Below are 19,694 nucleotides of genomic sequence, written 5' to 3'. Positions count from 1 at the left end.
GCATGCGAGAAGGGAGAGAAGTTTACAGCAAAATTGTTTTGTAACAGATGTATCAATGGAAAAAGTTAGTAACTGGGAGTGTTCTCTCTTCCCCTGTCTCGCAGTTGCTATTAGCGCTGGTCTTTAGGGTGTAGCTTTCCTCTTGGGCCTCTGTGTTTGTGTTACGTGCTGCTTTCCTCTTCCTTTTGGTCAAGGGCCTTTTTATAATCAGGCAAGATAATACCGAGCAGCGGCACAGAATCTGCAGGACAAAATGAGCCTTTGCTTTAAATATCCAAGAGACAAATGGAGGTAAGTGGAAACAAATGGATTAAGCTGCTTGGGCTGGGGGATTGCTGTCAGTTCGTTATTTAGAGGTTGCTAACAACTAGTATATTGGATTTGTTTGGGGTTTTTTTCTCCCCTTTTTGACTGCAATGTTAAGAATTTAACTGAAGTCCAGCATGGAAATATACTGAAGCTGTGATCGTGTTCAGGCCTTTGGTGAGGATTACAGGTTCGGAGGACTGAAATCCTTTAAGCAGGGTTTCCTGGGCCTTCATGGCAGACCTTAAACACATTTGCCTTCCTCCCCACCTTGCAAAGCATCTCTGTATTTCTGATTCACTGTGCACACTATACCTAATCAGAGGGTTTATCCTGCTCTATTATCTTCCCGTATTTCATGTATGTTACAGAGGTGGTATTTGCTCAGTGGTACTGAATCCTCTTATAAAAGCAGGGTGCAGAGGGCAGGTTTTGGATGCACAATGAATCTCTGTAACTAATAAAATACAGCACCTGCTCTGCTGGAAGTACCAATGTGAAGCCAGAGTTGACAGGGCAAGTGATCCCACTTTATAATCCTATAATGTTGATACAGTTTGGTGGTACTTGGAGCTAAGCTGGACTTTGAGATAAATTGAAAACGGTGTCTTTAAAGGAAAACCACTCAGCACAGGATTTGATGACATGCAGATCTTTTACTCATAGGGTGTCATATCTGGCAGATGGATTAAAATAGTCTTGTTTATTGTGTTGTATGAAGGCAGAGAATATTTCAGTCTAAAGAAAGGCGTGCGTGTCCAAACAAGACTCCACATGTGCATCAAGAGCAGGCAATAAAAGACTAAATATTCTTGACACCTCTTCTTTTTCTTTTCTAAATTGTCTTTTAAGTACATTGGAATTTACTGAGATGGATGTTTCTCCTGTACTGTTCAGTGAATCTTTCCAATACTAAACCTTAAGTGACATGAGTTTCACAGGCACACCTATGGTATGCTTTTGGCCTCCAACTGACTGACACTATTCTCCCTCATGTTGTGAAGTACCAGAAGGCAGAGTTCCATTTTGGTGTGTGGAGTGTTTCTAACTCAGGGGAGTGCGTTAGCCCTGCAAGGGTGTTTGAGAGGGCCAACCTTGAACCAGGAGCATATGAATTATCTTTCTATTGGTCACATTAATAGGCTTCTCCTGCTCTCCTCCTGCCTGACTTCCTCTCCCATGCAGACCCAAGGCTGTTTGGGGCAGGGTCCTTCCCTGACTGTGTGTTCATACAGTGCTTGCAAGTGTCTTGCTCTTACTAAGCAGCATAGCACAGATAATAAATCGACTGTGCTGGCTTTATTTATCCCTTTCCTTAGCAAAAAGTTCACTGAAGTTGATGGAAGCTTTTACACGGCAGTACGAGACCTCAAAGTGTGACTGTCAGTTCATTGGTTTCATGGAAACACAGAGTCAAACTGCTTTTATGTTGGCAAACCTATGCCCAGAGAGCTGAGTCACTCTGCCCAAAGCAGCAGCTATGGCTCCTTCGAACATACACTTTTCCAAAGCACATTCTTCCTCTTTCACCAAGGCCTCCAATACGCTTCTTGCTGCAGATGTTTGCTTTTTGTACACTGCTCTGAGCCAGAAACAGGGGCAGTCACACTTCCAAGCTGTCAGGTAACGAGGGAAGAAAGTCCTGTGTCACAAACAAGCTCAGATGACACTTCTGCGTTATGTTTATCACCTTAAACCACTGATACAGACAAAGAAACAGGGAGTAGGATCATTATTAACCTGTATAGTTATTTTCACAGCCTGATTTTAAATTCAGTTATACCAGTGAGTATTTCTACTGGCTTTACAGTTTCTCTTTCTGCACAGCTTGAAATGCTGCCCACAGCCTGTGTAAAACCTGAAGGGGCAAGTTTTGGATGCCTGGAAATAACCAGGACCAGTCACCCCTTCTTTCCTGACCTCTCAGCTAGAGCTCAGACCGTGAGCTGTCTGCTGTGAGTGGTTCATCACAAGTCCCTCTGCTCCACACATTTTGCCCCGAGTTATTCTATCTCGGTTTCTAAAATAAAATCACGCCAATTGTAGAAGCACAGGCTTAGAAAAACAATATGCAAAGTACACAAAATAAAACCCACCTGTAAAATAAAAATGTGCCAGGAGTCAGTGGAGAATAAAGAAAAAGAAACACAAAAAAACAACTAGAAGGAAAAAAAAAGCCCAGCAATAATACTTGATAGTCACAGGAAGATCAAAAATAAAACAAAAGTACTTTGAAACCTCTCAAGTGGAATACACCACAGAAGAGCTGACTAGTCCCAAAGAAAGCTGTCAGGATGGCCTAGTGAAGTCAGCAGGCAAATTTGAACAGGAGATATCTTAAAACCAGGGAAAAATATTTCTATAAGTAACATCTGAAATGTCAGAAAGTGAAATACTTAAAAAAACCCAAACAATAAACCCACACTGGATACCGGCAAAAGCTGAATTTGAAAATCTTCCACCCAGCTATCTAGGAAGCACCGCTGGATGTCTGACAGCCATTCAAAAATTTTTATCAAGCTCATTTAATAAAGAAAAAAAACCCAAACAACCAACATTCGCTTTCCCATCCCATCAATTAGAGAAAAATCATTACATCTTTTTATGTTGAGAGTTAGTTGATGAATGTCATGTTACATATCATTGCCTCTGACAGGAATCAAAGCAGAGCTCAGAGCTGTTGAAAAGCAAGTGTCTTTGAACAGCAAATTACATGTTATCTGAACACAAAGAAAGTGTTCAAGTTGTTGTTCCTTAATGACATTCCTGCTTTTACCTAAAAGCTTTTTCTGCCACCTTATTTCCTGGACAGTACAAGGCTATATTGAAACCAGCAATAAAGTATTAACTTCTGCTTACATTGTGATGTTTAAAAAGTAGAAAAAAAAGGTCCAACATTTCTTGCGTATCTAAAGCTTCTGGTGATTTATTGAGAAAATCTGGCAAAGGGAACCCTCCAACAGATACTTAGTTCTTCTGGGTACACCTGCAGACATTAAAAAGCATCTATGCAAGTTCCAAGTGGGAGAGTAGGACTTAAGATCAACTCCTCTCCCCCCAGGAATTTTTCCTCTTAATTTCTTCTTCTTTAACTCTCTTTGGGGCCTCATTATGAGAGGGATTTCACACACCCAGACAAAAGCTGCACTCAACCAAATCTCCTAAAACAAGAGCAATTACCAAACAGGAGGATAAGTTGGAGGGAAAAGGAGGTAACAAGTGGTAGGCCTGCATTTTGGCATCGTCTCTAATTCCAGCACATTCAAGTACTTTGGATAACGTTCAAAAAAAAAAGCACCAAAACCAGCAAAAAAAACAACCACAAATGCACAGATTTCAGGGCAGCCCCTCTGACCTTTTGACTTGCATCCTTCTCTAACTTTAGTGTTTCTTAACGAGACCAAAGCGTGACATCAGAAACCAAACTCCAGCAATCCTGGGTTGGGAAGCAAGTATTCCATATGCATCTGCTCTGCTGGGCACAGGGAGTTTTGATCTGCCAGAGAAGAGGTCATTTTGTGTGGTCAACATAAGCCTATAGCTCACAAATTAGGAAGCTTCAGGCTACTAGGATATAATGCTCTGAATAAAGCCCTACTGATGCAGAGAGCTGCTGGTGTGGAATTGATGGGAAAATGTGCAGTACCAGTATAAGGAGACAAGTTTTACTGACCCTGTTACTCTCTATCACTGGAGTCATGGATCTTTCCAGTGTTAGGCAGGGCAGATTCAAGGGGTTTCTTTAATTATTTTAATATTCTCTGATTTATATTCCGTAGACTGAGAAGGGAATACAAGCTTTGTGCTAGCTCCTCTGACTGTGTAAGACAACCTAAGTTCAAGAGGGTTGATTGTCGTTTTCCTTAAAGCTGCTTTAAAACAGCTGTACACATAGAGGCTGAATATAATGGACAGTCAGGCCCAGTAACTGGTTTACAATTGCTCCTTTCCTTGCTGGTTTGTCCCTCATCTTCCTGTGAGGTGTGTGGATTTGGAAAAGAAATGTTTAAAATATTATAAATTGTACAATTCAGAAACTGCATAAATAGAAAAGTCCAAGAGTCAATTGCTCTTCATGAGTAAGTGAGAGGGCATTCAAGAGACCCTGCCACGCAGCAGAGCCTGGGCTGAGCTCTGAATTGCCTCTTCTGCAAAGACCCCTTCCCGTTGTTTAATCTCATCCATTTACAAACATTCTTTCCACCCATTTGCAGTCCCTAAAAGAGCCTTTAGGAGTTCAGCTATTTTGAGATGTAAGACGTGGACATTCAATATTAAAAATAAATCCATGATGTGCAGATGGCATGCTTACCTGTTACCCTAGCACTGACTAGTTTAAACACATGGAGGGTGCAGGCACCCAGCAGACACCCAGCACCTCTGGATGGAGTGGAGTCTCCTCCTCTGGAGATACTCAGAACCCTTCTGGATTTGATCCTGTGCAACCTGCCGAAGTGGTCCTGCTTTTGTGGCAGGGGGTGGACTACAGGATCTCCAGAGGTCCCTACCAACCCCAACCATTCTGTGATGCAGTAACACCTGGCCTGTGGAGGTTGGAAACAAATACTTCCATCCATCACAGTGCAGCATGTTTCAGAGCACTGTACGCTAATCACGTTCATTACAATTAAGGCCTAAAGGCAACATGAGGCCAAAAATCCCATCTAGCCAAAATTCATTACCAGTAGCAATCTCACAGGCAAAAATTAGCACGTATTTCCCATTTTCCAGTGCTGAGATGTGTGTCCCCAAAGGATCAGCATGTGTTTCCGTAAAGCATTAACAAACCACACAGATACTTCAGGAGTGATGTGCGATACATTAGAATAACCTCAGAGAGAGAAACTGTTAGCTAAACACTTTTATTTTTTGTGAAGCACATCTTTTTTATCTAGTTGTGGGTAATTCTCAAATCTCCGTCACTGATGGTTGGACAAACCAGAGAGAAACGGTGCAGGTAAAGCTGAACCTGCCACCGGGCAGCAGATGGACCAGGTGGCTTTAAAGGGGCCTCCCAGTCTCCATTTTCTGTGGTTGCTCTAATTTAACGCTTCTGTTTCACTATCTAGACAGCTGGCCTTGAATTAGTCAATAAGTAACAGAAGCCATGCAAGATGGCTTAGATGAGGCTAGGTTGGAGTGGTTGCTTTCGTTTTATGAGCAGGCACCCAGCTCTGGAGGAGAGCTAACAGGCCCCATGCACTGCTGGTCTTTGTCTGTATTGTTGGACATGTGAAGAGATAAAATCTTTCCCAGAAAAGGGAAGGCTGTGCATGCAAACACCAACCATCTTACAGCTTTTTGGAAAATGCCCAGTTGTCTACATTAGTCTGCCACACCATTTAAGTAGCATGTCACTGTATTTGGATTGTTATCACAGCACCAACTTCTAAGTGAGGGAATGGACTTTGTATGTTTGGAGGCTGAACATCTGAAAAATAGAACAAAAAAGTGCCAGTTTGTGATGTTATGCTCTAGCTGAGCCCTGAGAACTCCCCTCACTGGTGAAAGGCTGGTGTCAGCTTTCAAACATGACCCGGGTGAATGCAGCTGTACTGGTTTCAAATAGGATAAAGTTAATTTCTTTCTAGCAGCGGGTGAAATGCCATGTTTGGGAGTCAGGATGGGAGCAGTGCTGATAGCACACAGATGCTTTAGTTGTTGCCAGGCAGTCAAGGACTTTTCACCTGTTCATATTTCCCTGCCAACAAGAAGGTGTGGGGCACCCAGGAAGCTGGGAGTGGATACAGATGGGACAGGCGACCCAAACTTGCTAAAGAGGGTATTCCATGGCAATTGTGTCATGCATAAAGGGGACTGGTGGGGGGAGGAGCAGGCAGCTCCAGGAGGTGCAGTTTTGGGGATGATCTAGTGTCGGGATGACTCTGAGCTGTGCGGTTCGGTGAGAAGCTGCATTGTGTATCACCAGTCTCGTATATTTTGCTATAAAGTCCTGTTATTATTATTGTATATATCTTTCTGCTATCTTAGTAAACTGTCCTTATCCCAACCCCGAAGGTTTGGGGTTTTCTGGTCTTCTTTTCGCTCCTTTCCCCGTCCCTCAGTTCCCCCCCGCTTTAAAGAGCAAGCAGCGGCATGGTACCCGACTCTCAGCTGGGGCAAAACCACAACGGCAGTTCACCCCGAACTTCTGACAAGACCCTGCCCCTGCCTGTTTGCACTCCTCAGCACTTGTCTGTTACCAGTCGCACTGGGAAAGGGAGCAAAGGCCTTGCTGTGCTGGAGATGTAACATCACCTGCACTGGGTGACATCAGCCCCAGCAGCAGCTCCCACTGACCTCAGCAGGCAGGGGACAGCTCCTCTCTGAATTTTGTGCTGCTGCAATGCCCAGCCTCAAACCCACCTCTGTTGGCCCTTCAACAACTGAAGGGCCAAAATATGTAATGTTTTCCTGTGTGCTAACTGGCCAAACATCATGGAGACAGCTTTGCCATGGCTCCAGGTCCAGTTCTGCAAGCACAGGTCCCACTGCATCTATCTGGTACCCTCAATTTGTTGTGTTCCTGCACTGAGGGCATTAGACATCCCAGTTCAGTATTCCTTTATGCAGATTTGCTACTGTTTTTGACAGATACTCATTTTCCCTGAATCCTGTCTATTGCACATGCATTTAATACCTTCAGGAGTCTTGTTAAGAGATTGAAAGACCAGGATTTAGAGCTGTCTATCACAAAACAAATAAGTCTCGAAAACATGTGTGTACTTGAGCGAGAAGAGCCACATCCTCATCTAGCAAGAGAACTTTCATCTTCCCCAAGCAGTCTATCTCCAAATTTACAGTCTCAATTGTACGCCTGGGAAACTTAAGATTTATCTGTGTCAGGAAATACCTGGATCTTGGTTCTTTCACTGCTAAGAAATATGTACAGCTGCTTCCATTATTTCAGAGGCCCTTGTTTACTGTTGGGTTGGGTTGGTTTTTTTAAATCACCCCCTTGTCTCTTTTTAAAATAAATTTCTTGAAAGGCTCTTACTTTTAGAACTTAGGAATTGTAATGATCAAAACCTCAGTGCAGATTCACATGTTGAGTCACGGGTCCCTCTCAGGTATGTGTGGTAGTCACATCATGTCCATGTAAGGGGATTGGCAGTCGCTTTGGAAATATCTCTCTTCTTGCCCTGTTTGCACTCATGAGCCATACTCCCAGCTCACATTTTTTTATAGAGGCATTTTGTCTGCAAGCATTGGGTATTGTCTCAGTAACCACTCCTGCACCCGTGTGCGTGATGGGAAGGGGGGCTCTGAATTTCGCCATGAGGTCAGATTGTATCTTACACTGCTGAGGTACACAGTGCTATTAGAAGATCCTTTTCTCCCTTTCATCTTATACTCAACACCAAACAAAGCCAAACAAGTGGCTCCCTGTCATCCATCTTTTACCATACCCACGCAGCATTTTCAAAATCAATGCTAATATCTTGCCAGTTATTATTAAGCTGTTTCTCGGTGCTCTGAACTTCTCAATTTAGAGATTTCCCAAACTGATGAGATGATCAGAACCAAATAATTTCAGGCACTGCCAGCTCAGCTGTGTGTGCAAGAGCCTATGCCCCTCCACCACACCCTCAGCTCTATCACTAAGTTCCTGCTCACTTCCAGGAGTTCATTTTGCCTCCTGGAGCCTGTTTCTGACTCACGCTTTGCCTCCTTGTACCTATTTGAAGTATATGCTTGCATGGTGTAACCACATGAGCTGTACTGCCCCAGGAACCAGCTAGTGCTTTGTGCTGAGCTGGGGGCAAGTGTGATCTCTGCAGTCCTATCACGGAGCCAGACAGACACATGTCTGGGCTTTCCTCACCATGTATGAATGAGCTACACCTCATTACATGTCTTGTTAAGCCACAAGTCCAAGGATATTAGCAGGCCCCTTGTACAAGTATCAATCCTAATCTAATGGTAAAGCAGTGCTCAGACAGGACAGGTTTTCAGGTGTCGATGGCTTCTTGGGTTTCCAGGTTGTGGCAAGGAAAAAGTGTTGAAAAAACATTTGAAACAATTTATGATCTACTTTTGTGGATTCAGATAGGTCAGGTAATCATCTAAGCACATTTGTCAAGGAAAACAAACTACCATTCCGAACAGATGGAGGTTTAGCCATATCCAGAGCAAAGTCCATCAAACCCAGAGACATGGCAAACTGCCAGGCAGCTGCCTGTGTGTCATTCTGATGGTCGCACAGAAGTGCCCTGGGGGCATGAGTGGATTAATGGTAACTCCCTGAAACCCCAAGTGTCTCATTTTTGAGCTTCCCGTGGCAGTATATTTCTTCTCCCATTTTCACTTTGCTCTTAAAGATTCACTCTTTATTGAAACCCTCTAAGGAAAGTCCTTGCAAGATAGATGTACATTACCCTCTCAAGAGAACCACCTCTTTCAAAAAACATTAAATGTTGACATCTGTTTAGTAATGCCCCTCATGTATGTATCTCTCTCTCTCATCTTCTCTAAATATTAGTTCAGAAAACAACTTTCATTTATAGCAATTTCATTGCCATAATCCAGATAGCACGGATTATTTCTATAGTGATGCTCTAATGCTAATTTGCTGGAGTGGGAGGCAATTTGCTATCCTAACAAATTACTTTTGTCCTTGGATGAAACAGGCAGCAGAGGCAGTGCCCCTGGTTAATTGGAAACACTAGATAGATATCCATAACGCTCTATATGTGAAGTCTAGTGTTGGAGATGTTATTAACATTCAATTTCAACTCCTACAAAATTAAAAGTAAAGCTTTATACTCATTTCCAAGCTGAAGCCTCCTTGGAAATAGCCTGACACGGTGTTTTGAAAGATGGCAAAAAATTACCTCTTTATAATGACCAGGGAGATGTGGATCCAAGTCATATCTGGGTATTTATATGCCTGATTCTTCTCAGAGCTGCTCGTCACAACTAACTGCGTACAATACCCCACAAGCTTCTAAAACCAGAAACACACTTCACTTTCACTGAATCTAGCCATGAAACCAAAGTCCAGCACTCTCATATAAGACTTTAGAGCTTGTGTGAAACACAAGATTTGGTGGATGCTGTCCTTAACTAGAGTTCAAAGCACTTACGAACTCAGTGCACAGATCCATGCACTGATGGTAACACTCACAGTACATCATCCGGTCCAGACACTATTTCTCCTTCTCTAAAGGAAGGATTTAGGGTTAAAGCAGTGGATGTAAAAGGTTTAGTTGCAGTCATCCAGCCTGCTACAGGCACAGGACATGGTCACTATGGTTCACATTCCTTACCTGGGAATTACCCCTATTCATTCAAACCCTCACTGGTATCAGTGAAAACGAGTAAGACAAACACATCTCACAACAGCTTGTCAGTACCTCCCACACCAGCCAGTCACATGCTGCCTTACACTGAAGCTGTACTAGGTCCAGAGATGTACAGAGCAGCTTTGACTACCAAAAGGAAGGCAAAACTTGGGAATTGACTCCTATAGAGTCTGAGAATGGAGTTTATCTTCAAAGCATGATGCAACAGGATTACCATTCAGCCAGCCTGGCTAATTAGTGGGGGCACTGGGTGCAGGACCAGGGGCATGGAGAAAGGTCAGCTGGACCACTCAGCTCTGCCAAAGGCTTGAAGCACAACCTTGCTTGTCACGCTCTGCTCAGGACCAAGGAAGTTCTTCTCAACCAGTGAACACTAGAGCCCCACAAGCCGCTCGGCCTGTGCATCCAGGCTGAAATGAAAACATGGCATCTGCCAGCTGCGGGTTTGCAGGAACTGTTGCATCCACAGCTGAGTTCAGGACAAGTGTTATTTTGGGGGGAAAAAAAGAAGTTATCATGTAGAACTGGCTCTTGGTAGAGTCACCTTCAGACTCATCCGGCAGTCCTACTTAATCTGCCGGCATTTCCAGAGCACTGATCACCATGTATCTTTGCATCACGGCCATCCATCACACCCCCAGTTTCTCATCTAAATACTGCCAGCAGCGCTGTGAGTAGCCCAGCGTTGACACGCCCTCCTTCTCCCTCTGCATCTTATTATTTAAGTTGCTGCTGGCAAAGAAAAGGAAAGTGGCTGTGTCCACCGTGACATTAGCAGACTTGTCAGCTTAATCAATGCTGATCCTTCCCTCCGCACCCCCGCTTCTCCGCTGCTCCTTTTTGAGGCAGAAGAGTCCTATAAATTCACTGCTGTGCCCAGTCATCCAGAAACACTGCTCGTTTTCCAGAAAGCCTGTGGTAGCATGTGGAACTGAAGGCAGTCGGGGGGTGTCTGGGGGAGTTGGACTAGATTATCTCCAGAGGTCCCTTGCAACTGCTATAATTCTGTTATGTCCTCTACGGCCACCCAAGGTCCCCTGAGCAGACCCATAGCTGGAGGTCCTAGAGTTTCTCCCCTGCTCAGCAGGAGCATCTCTGGCAGCAGGTGAGTGGAGCAAGGAGCCCTTCTGCTCTCTGCAAACAAAGGAAGTTGTTGAAAGGTTTTCCAAAACCTTGGAAGCTGGGATGTTTGCAAATAGTCCCTAATCTCTTCCATTCCAACAAAACATGCCTTGTCCTTTTGGAAAGGAGCAGGAAAACCTCTGCTGCCAAAGCTGCTCTTTTCAGCTCGCTGATCACCTCCCAGGCCACTACTGAGCAACAATACAGTCTGTAGAGGGGAGCAGAGCTGCAGACCACACTTCCCAAAGTGAACTGCAGAAGACTCATCATGAGGTGATGCTCCTGGACTCCAGGTGCCCCGTTCTGTCACACAGCACGGGCAGGCAGCCACATGTGAATACTGAGCAGCATCTGCCACTGCTGCCTCATGTTGTCCTCAGGACTTCAGTAGGACAGGGAACAAAATTAGCCTCACCACCTCACCTGGACCCTCACTGCCTTGTCTCAGCAGCATACCCTCACCTTCTGGTAACACAATTGTAAGCAAAGGCTTACAGAGAAAGCCTGTTTGGTATTTTGGGCTTTATAGAGTTTAATTTATTTTTTTAAGGATAGTTTTAGAAATGGGGGGGGTATTTTTTTTCCTCTTCAGTTCACAGGGCTGACACACCAATTTGTGATCTGCCTTGTTTGATACAGTACATCAGTCAGATGGAACTAGATTTCATGTAACAAAGCATTAATAATGTAATTGGAGAGGGAGCATCATAGCAAAGATCGACTAGTTCTTGGAAAACTAGTATTCCAAAAGGTTTCAGCATCGGTTTTCCTCCCTCTGTCTTGTGTCTTGCAAGCAGAGTGTGTGGGAGTTCACACAACCTCATCTCCATCTCACCATGCCTGTACCGTTTGTCAGCTCAGTGCAGTTCTCAGCCTGCTGTCAAGATCACTCTCTTGTCATCTGACATTCCCTAGAGTTGCCTGGAAGGGGAAATCCTGACTGCAGTTGCTCTGCCCCCTGTGTTGCTCAGCCGCAGGACCTGCAGAGGCAGCACTGGCCACTTGCTTTGCCCCCTGGTCTCTCCTCCACCCAGCACATCTGAAGCACAGCCAAGGTACAGCATGTGACAGGGACAGGAACAGTCACGCTCTGGGGCTCAGCACACTCAAACATCTTTCCTGCAGTTTGCCCCATGACAACATCCACGTGGCCTCACAGCACAGATGTGTTCATTGTACTGATAGTAGGGTAGTTATCTATCAACATCCTCTCTTCCGTGGTGTCCCCACGTGCTTCTCTGACACTCTCTTTGCAAAACAGTCAAGGAAATTCTATGTAACATGTTGCACACAGGTTTCCCAAAGGCTTTGGCAGTCAGAGAAAGAAAAGTAACCCCCTGCAAGCATCACTGCAGTACTAACAAGTTACTACATTTCAGGAGGAGCAACTCCATCTGGTCGATATTCCCACCAGCGTGGCCAAGGAGAGCTGGTTGTTTAGCATCACTAGATCACACAGTGATATGAACCTAATCAACTCTCTGTCTCAATTTTCAAATCTCATTGAAAAGCATCTCTTGTCTCTCTTGTCAGTACTGCTTCATTTGCCTCTTCCACCAAGCTGTTACTTAATTCACTGGCAGTGGCTAGCACTGACAAGCAACATAGTCACAGGACTGACCTGGGGCCACTGTCTACAGCAGTAGGACTCAGATCCAGAGAGTCCCACAGCTTGGACAAAGCACTGTGCCCCAGTCTTGCCATCTTTGACATAAGAGTGATGTTTCTGCTGCCTAGGGAGGCTGGAATGATTATGCTCCAGAAACATTCAATGCTAAACACTTCTACCAGTCTATCTATCATGTTTGTAGAGTAACGGCTTGCAGGAATAAGAGACTAGAGAACAGCCCTATAGTTACACGGTTGGGTTGGAGTATAGGAAATCTAACTTCTGATCCTGTCTCTCACACCAGTACCAGGAGAGACCCTAGACAAGGTCTGGGTTTCAGAGGTCTACCTTCAGGATGGGAAATACAACTTTTCCCCCTCTGGATACGAGTCATTCTCCTTTGAGTCTGTGAGAATGCCGATTACTGACACTTCCTAACTGAATTGCTACATGTACAGTTCTAGTATGGATTGCATTTATAAACGAAGGACATGAAGGAATAGCTGCAGTTAGGAGAGGCTTTGCAACACTCGGTCAACATCTGCTTTGTGGTACTTAAAGTTGTACACACCAGAATTAATGCAATGAGGGAAATGGCTCTCACAGCCAACACTGACTTCACTGACTTCAACAGTCATTCATTACATTGAGCAGGACAAACAATACTCATACCCCTTTCACAGAAAACAAGGGGAGCACCATCAGACCAAACACGTACCCAAAAAAAATTTATATAGATTGCCTGCAGCCAGGAAAACAAACTGACATGCTTTGTGGACTTCCCTGTTCACATAGTTTCCAGACAAGCATCACTACTCCAGTCCAAAGAGTTAAAGCAGTGCCTGATCTCCCACAGAAGTTTCAAAGGCTCATGCCCAAGTCCAACATGTATAATCAATGTCAAGTGGTGTGTGCAGGCAGAGTCTGTTCTGCTACCTCCCGCTGCCCTGCCCAGCAGCTGCTCCTCCACGGCTGCCCTCACTTGCTTGCGAAGCCACTCCGAATGCTCTGCTCCTCGTGGTATTTCTGAGGAAGTGCTCAGACAGCTCATCTGCTCTTTAAGCAATTAATGGACTTGATAAAGCATCTGGCGAGCGGAGCTCTGCAGGGCCCCAGCTTTGCAGCACTCACACCATGTGGCACACATACGCTCTGGCCTTACGGTCAGTACCTGACCAACTGGTGCAAATCAAGTTCTGTGGAGTTACACTGGCACACACCAGCTGGCTAGTTGCCCTTCTCAATTTGCATAGGTCTTAATCTCATACACACTCATACTGATTTATTAGCATCAGTAAAGTTACTCCCCGATGGGCCTCTCTGTAGACTAGTGTCTAGGCCAGCGCAGAACATGCTTTTCATAGAAATTATGTGACTTCCTCTGCTGGGAGTATTTTACTGCAGCCCTCTTCATCCTGCTTCAGGCCAGTATTTTAGACTTGGATTACAGAAGGGCTTTTTTCCCCCCTGATAGTTTAGGAATAGCTACAGCAGCAGAGATTCTTGAGGATACCACGTAGGTGCCGGCACCGTAGAGAAGATGGGATTGAGCCATCTCCCTTCTCAGGAAAGTGACAACCAGTCACAGAGCCCAGGTCTTCCAGGCAGCAGAGCTAATCGAGGAGTGGGACTCAAAGCCTCGTTCTAACAGTTTTATCTCTTGAAACTTGGGGACAGAGATAAGTTCTCCTTCTCTTCATGATGCTGCTCTCAAGAGCAAGAAAGGGTGCTCTCAAGTAAGAGAGGGAGCAATGGCTCAGGTCTATCTGTATGTTCCTGCTCTTTCTGAAGCATTCCACCTCCACAGAGTCTATTTGAGAGCATCAATGACAAACTTGTCTGCTGACATGCTTTCATTACTATGCTTACCCTGCTACCCTGCTTGGCTCCACCTGCCACTTCCTGCTGGAGGACTGGGTTGGATGAGGATGGAGGAGTTGACAGTTCTGCACGGCGTTGGTGCTCATCGCATGCCAACGAGGCAGGCTGCACCTTCTCCTTCGGTCATCACACCTCAACGCCTGGGAGTGACGACAGCACATTCAGCCTGCCCAAAGGCTAATCATTCAGCTACGGCTGCAGGAGTGAGAAGTGTTCCCTGCTTATTTAGAGTGGGTGACCAGCACGTTCTGAACTGACAAGTGAAAACACCATCATGGTTACGAGCACTGACATGTAAAGGCACTACCTTTCAGCTTGCCAGGTGCAGGGAAAGCTGTGATGAATTAGTTTGCTAGCTGGATGGTGGCAGGGCACTGGGAAAACTCTTTCCCTGATACCTGTGTTGCATAAAAGCTTTTGTGCAAAGTGTAATGACCACTTGTGTCGCCTGAAGGCAAATGGGAGACGAAGGAGAGAAAAATGGGGTGTAGGAAAACATCTGGCTACAAGGAAGCATGAAGCAGCGGGTGTCTGTGGCAGGGCATGATGATGGCCTCTGCTCACTTGTGAAAATTGCCCTTGTTCTCCTTTCTCTCTGGTTGTCTCTGTTTGCCCATTTTATTCCAGTACTATCATCTAATACATACACATTTGTCAGAGGAAGGAGAAGGTGAACGTAAGCTGCACCTCCTAGACAGCAGCATGAACAGCATTGGTGACACTTGCCACCAGCCACAGAGGGAAAGCCTTGGGTGGAAAGTCAGTAGGATGTGGCACAGAACCAAGGCCTTGCCTTACAGATGTTTCTGTCTTTGGTGTTCTGTCTGTGCTACGATTAGTCCTAGTTTAAAATAAGATAAATAGAAAAGGTTGGAGAAGTATGTCTGCACCCAAAAATCTGGTCTACTCTAACCTGTTCACCCCTTGTTCAGAGTTTTCCCCTTCAAAACCCAGAGTGAAAACGAGTGTCTCTCCAAGGCGGACACCCAAGGCATGCTGAGCGTCACAGCTATATTAATAAGCAAATTAAGACTAATTGGAGGAAGCGTTGCTACCTCTGTAGATAGTATTATACTAAAATGCTACACTATTTCTAGCATCCATATTTTCCCATGAATACTTAAATACCACAGCCAGTTCAGATCCATAGCAATGACAAAAGCCTCTAGAGGATACATTTGTTTCTTGGCTTATATAATTGCTAAAGTCAGGCAGAGAAGTGACTTAATTTGGACACAGAAGTAGGAAGATGAAAAGACCAGGCATAAAGAACTATTTAGTCTTCCAGAAAAAGGTGTCTGGCAAAGCAGCTGGAAGAAGCAGCCATCTGAGTTTCAGGGAGCAGGAGAGGAGCTGCTTCTAACTACCCATGTCGGCATGGATGGCAGATTTGCCCTTCCTGGACCAAGTCTGGATCAGATGGCATGCCAAACCCCCACAGAAGTTCTAACTGGTTTATATCAAGATCTACAGATGGGGGGGCGGGGAGAGGAAGCTTTGCATGTAAAAAGCTCTACCCTATAGAGAGAGGGATTACTCAGTGGTAATGCAGCCGTACCTTCCGTGCAGAGATCTGTTCCATGGAGCAGAGCTGTTTACAGGCTTTTTTCTAGGGTAACATGCCCCTGAAGAGGCTGCCTGCCTTGGGGCAATGGCAGGGGGCCGGGGTGCAGCAGAGGCTCTGGGGGAAGCAGGCAGGGAGGGGGTTACGGTTAACCCAGGGGAGCAGGGATTGCCCACAGCCCCTCTCCTTTAACAAGATAAGGACGCGTATCTCTGCGTATAAACTGGCTGACCTGTCCCTTCCTCCTACCTCTGGGAAGGCGAATGACCACAGGGCCCCCTCCCCCCCTCCCCCCCCCCCAAAATCGGCTCTACTAAGTCGGGGCGTGGGGGGGTGTGTGTGTCCTCACAGAGCTGTCAGGTCCACGTACAGAGTGGACAAACGATCTCGAGATGCAGGCAGGTCGGGTCCCTTCTGGTTTCATCCCCAGACCTTCAGGTACAAAAGGAAAACGGCACTCTCTCCCTGACCCGGAGCCCTGGGGCGCTCACCGGGACCCCGACAGCACCCGTACCCCCGTGCCCCCCGCCGGCTCTCCGGGCAGGGCTGTCCCGCAGCCTGCTGCCTCCTCCGGCCCGGGGCCTCTAGGTGCTGCTGTGCTACCAGCAAAGGCTCTCCCGGCAGGAGGCAAGGCAGGCACGGCAGTACCGCCCTCGTGTTGCCGGAGGAACCTGCGGCAAGTCCTGGAGCACCAGAAAGAACTTTTGTTTCCTTTTCTTTTTTCAAGCATCTTGCCTGTTCTCGTGTAAACCAGCAGGCCGGGCAGGGCTCTCCCCGCCCGCAGCGCCTTCCCCGCAGGGGTTGCAGCAGAGGGAATAAGCCCGAGCAGCGCGTTCTGCACCACGGCTTCACCACAGCACTGCTGCAGCCCCGGCTCTTCCCACTAGGAAGGGAGAAGGGGTGAAACTGAGCTAACGGCATCTTCGTGGCAGGAGTTAACCCTCTAAGGGCAAGGACACAAGTGATTTGTCGCAGAGAACAGTAATGCACATGGGGCTGGCATGGCTCAAAGCTTCAGGCATGAACAAATGAACGTTTTGCCTAATTAGATATCAATCCCTATCACAAAGGGTGTCGCGACCACCATAACACACTAACCAGTGATGGAACATTAGACCAGGTACCAGAAACCATATTAGTCGTTTCAACTTTCAGAACTTTACTCAGATGGGAGGCTCATCCTGCCATTCTCTAAATCAGTATCAAATGCTCCCTTGTTTCCTGAGGGCAACCGCAGCTTTCACCTTCACTGCCATACTGTGATTTCTGTATTTGGGTTAAGATGGTGTTCCTCCCTCCCTGCTCTCCCAGGTAGCTCAAATGTAGGGTGTTCATCACCCCGCTGATGCCATGCCAGCTGGGACAACCAAGAACTCTCTCACCACCAGCACAGATGCTGTATGAATAGTGCAGTCTTGTGTGTATCCCAGGCTGTGCTGGATATGGCATGAATTCTCTGTGGCCAGATACACCCTTAAGACCATCCTACAAATAATGCTGCAAGCACTGGAAGCTAATAGCAGATCTGCCCATCCTTGGTCAATGACAACAGAGTTCACATTGCATCCCTAACAGCACATGCGTACTTCAGCTCTGCACATATATGAGGGCTTTATTCCTATACATGCAGCAGAGAAAGAAACAAGATTGTATAACCTGCAAGTTTATCCTGTTTCAGCTGGTTCGTGGGGCCTGTTTAGAAGTGGTGACTATTTCCTCTGGAAATTTTGATCCCAGCTTAGTGAAGGGATGGTGCACAATCAGACACATGCCTTGAAGAACAGCTCTAATTTTTCCATCTGAGAACCCTGGTCTCAGCAAACGCATCCAATGCCTATATGTGATCTCCAGTGGCTGTTGCATACTGATGTGTGAGATCATGTGATGCTCCTCATAGAACGAGGTGTCTCTGATATGCAGTGAGAATTAGATGGGTGGTGGGGTGTGGTGGTAGGGCCCAGTGATAGGAGCAACTTGAAGGCATTCATTTGCATCACAACAGAACCCAGGTGATCCTAGAAGGCATATACCTCAGGGAGGGAGAAGCCTCGTTAGCCTTGTGTCCTGGCCTCAGCTAGGATAGAGGATGTTTAGTTGTCACATATAGAAAATGGTCCCTGGCAGGAACCACACAGGCACTTCTCAGCTGCAGCAGCATCCAGGCAATCCAATGGAAAGAGCAGCAGGAATATTAAACTGTACATAGGAGGTCCTGGGCAGACAGAGACAACAGCACTACAGGGAGACAAACCCACAGAGGAATGGGTCCTACCCACTGTTCTGTGACATCAAACTGCATGACAAGCAAGAAACAGGGCTTGAGAACCAATGGGGAACAGAGGTACAGGTATAGTCTATACCATGATCTGTACCACCTTCCTGACTAAACTGCAGACAACTTCCCTGCACCTGATGGAGAATTGAGATGTCCCATTTCTCGTTTGTAACGTGTTTATGTTTGCTCCACGTCACTTCTGCAGTTGAGACAAAAGCCAAAGGTTCCTGTGTTTGCTCCCTATGCTGGCCATGGCCTGTGCTTGGGCAATGCCTGGGAGCAAAGGCCAAAGCCACTGACCGTTCCTACTACCCACACACCCCTGCCACAGCAGGCTGAGCCCTCAGTTTTGAGAGGTTCCCACACAAATGTGCATTTCACAGCACGTTCCCTCCAGCCATTTCAGAGCCATGCTGTTAACCTGCCTTTGCCAGCTCCTTTCATTCCTGTTGGTACAGCCCACGGCAAACTTCGCATTTGTGTGAATACACAGCCTGCGGGCAGAGCCATCAGCGCAGAGCGGCTTCCTGAGTGCTTAGCAGGGAGAGGCACTGGGGAATCCCGGTCCTCACGCCAGAGATTTAATGCCTGCAGAGACGAGCCCCCCACAACATCCTGCTGTCCCTAGCCGGGGCACCACAGCAGTGACCAACCCAGCTGCCACCACTGCCCAGACACCAGGCAGGCCCCAGCAAATGGACAGACAGGCTTTCAAAAGGTGATTCTGTATAGAGTCAGTTTTCACTTCCTACTTATTAGCCAAATCCTCACAGTTCCCCCATGCAGACCCACCACAGCTTTCCTGCATCCGTAATTGGAACATTAGTTCTCATTTTTGTGGTATTTGCTGATATTGCTGCAGGCATTTGAGTGGAGAGGAGAGAAGGCAGTTAATGCTTTTCAATACTGGAGTACACACGTGTCTGTGTGCGTGTTCTGCATGTAATGTGGTGTTAAAGATACCTGGTATTTTTTTTCTGGAAAAGAGCAGGTACCAGAAGACAATAGACATGGTGCTGTCTTCTTCAGCACTACAGGCATCATCTCTTGCCCTGTCTTGCAGTACCTCCTCTAATTAGGTTTTATGTTACAGCTCAGAGTCCATTTTCTCTGTCAGACCATGCCTCAGCAAATTTTGGCTAAAGATTGAGGATCAGTATCTGTGGGAATCGAGCCAGAAACACACATTTTTCACTGAATTATATCTTAAGAAAGATCAGGGGGTGTGATAATTATTTGCTGGATGAAATAACTTTTTAAATTATATCATTTGTTCCAAAACAATTTCTGGTATTTTCTCTACAGGTTGATTTATTAATGACACCTTGAAAACTGAGAAACTGAGGGGTTTTCCCTTCCAGCCTGTAACACGGATGAAGCGCTGTGTTAGGCATTACTCAGGCTGACTGCAAGCTTCCCTAAAATACAGACATAATTATCTGTTTTTATTGCAGCAGATGCTCTTACAAGACCTCCTGTAACTCTGTGTGACTTGTGGCCAAGGAGATGTAAAGGCTGTTCAGAAGCCAAGGTGCTCTGCTCCAAGTGTCAGTGACATCCCATCGCCTTATGCTGATGGCCAAGAATGGACATCACCAGATTCCGGCAAAGCAGAACCTGCTTGTAGCCAAG

General features: G+C 46.1%; 1 protein-coding gene across 1 annotated transcript in view; it reads left to right on the top strand.

Moving 5' to 3' along the window:
- Positions 1-253: 253 nt before the first annotated feature.
- The window catches only part of LOC311194394 (calcium-activated potassium channel subunit beta-2), a gene marked incomplete at both ends in the record, with an annotated part of 147,646 nt that continues 128,205 nt past the window's right edge, over positions 254-19,694 (top strand). Inside the window, one exon of the mRNA XM_084267487.1 lies at positions 254-291. Coding sequence (XP_084123613.1) covers positions 254-291 — 38 coding nt within the window. The remainder of the gene's footprint in view (positions 292-19,694) is intronic.

Source organism: Gallinula chloropus (genome assembly GCF_964237585.1).
Source record: "Gallinula chloropus genome assembly, chromosome: 8".
Classification (NCBI taxonomy): Eukaryota; Metazoa; Chordata; class Aves; order Gruiformes; family Rallidae; genus Gallinula; species Gallinula chloropus.
The sequence above is the reverse complement of the archived record's forward strand: the minus strand, read 5'-3'. Positions and strand labels throughout refer to the sequence as shown.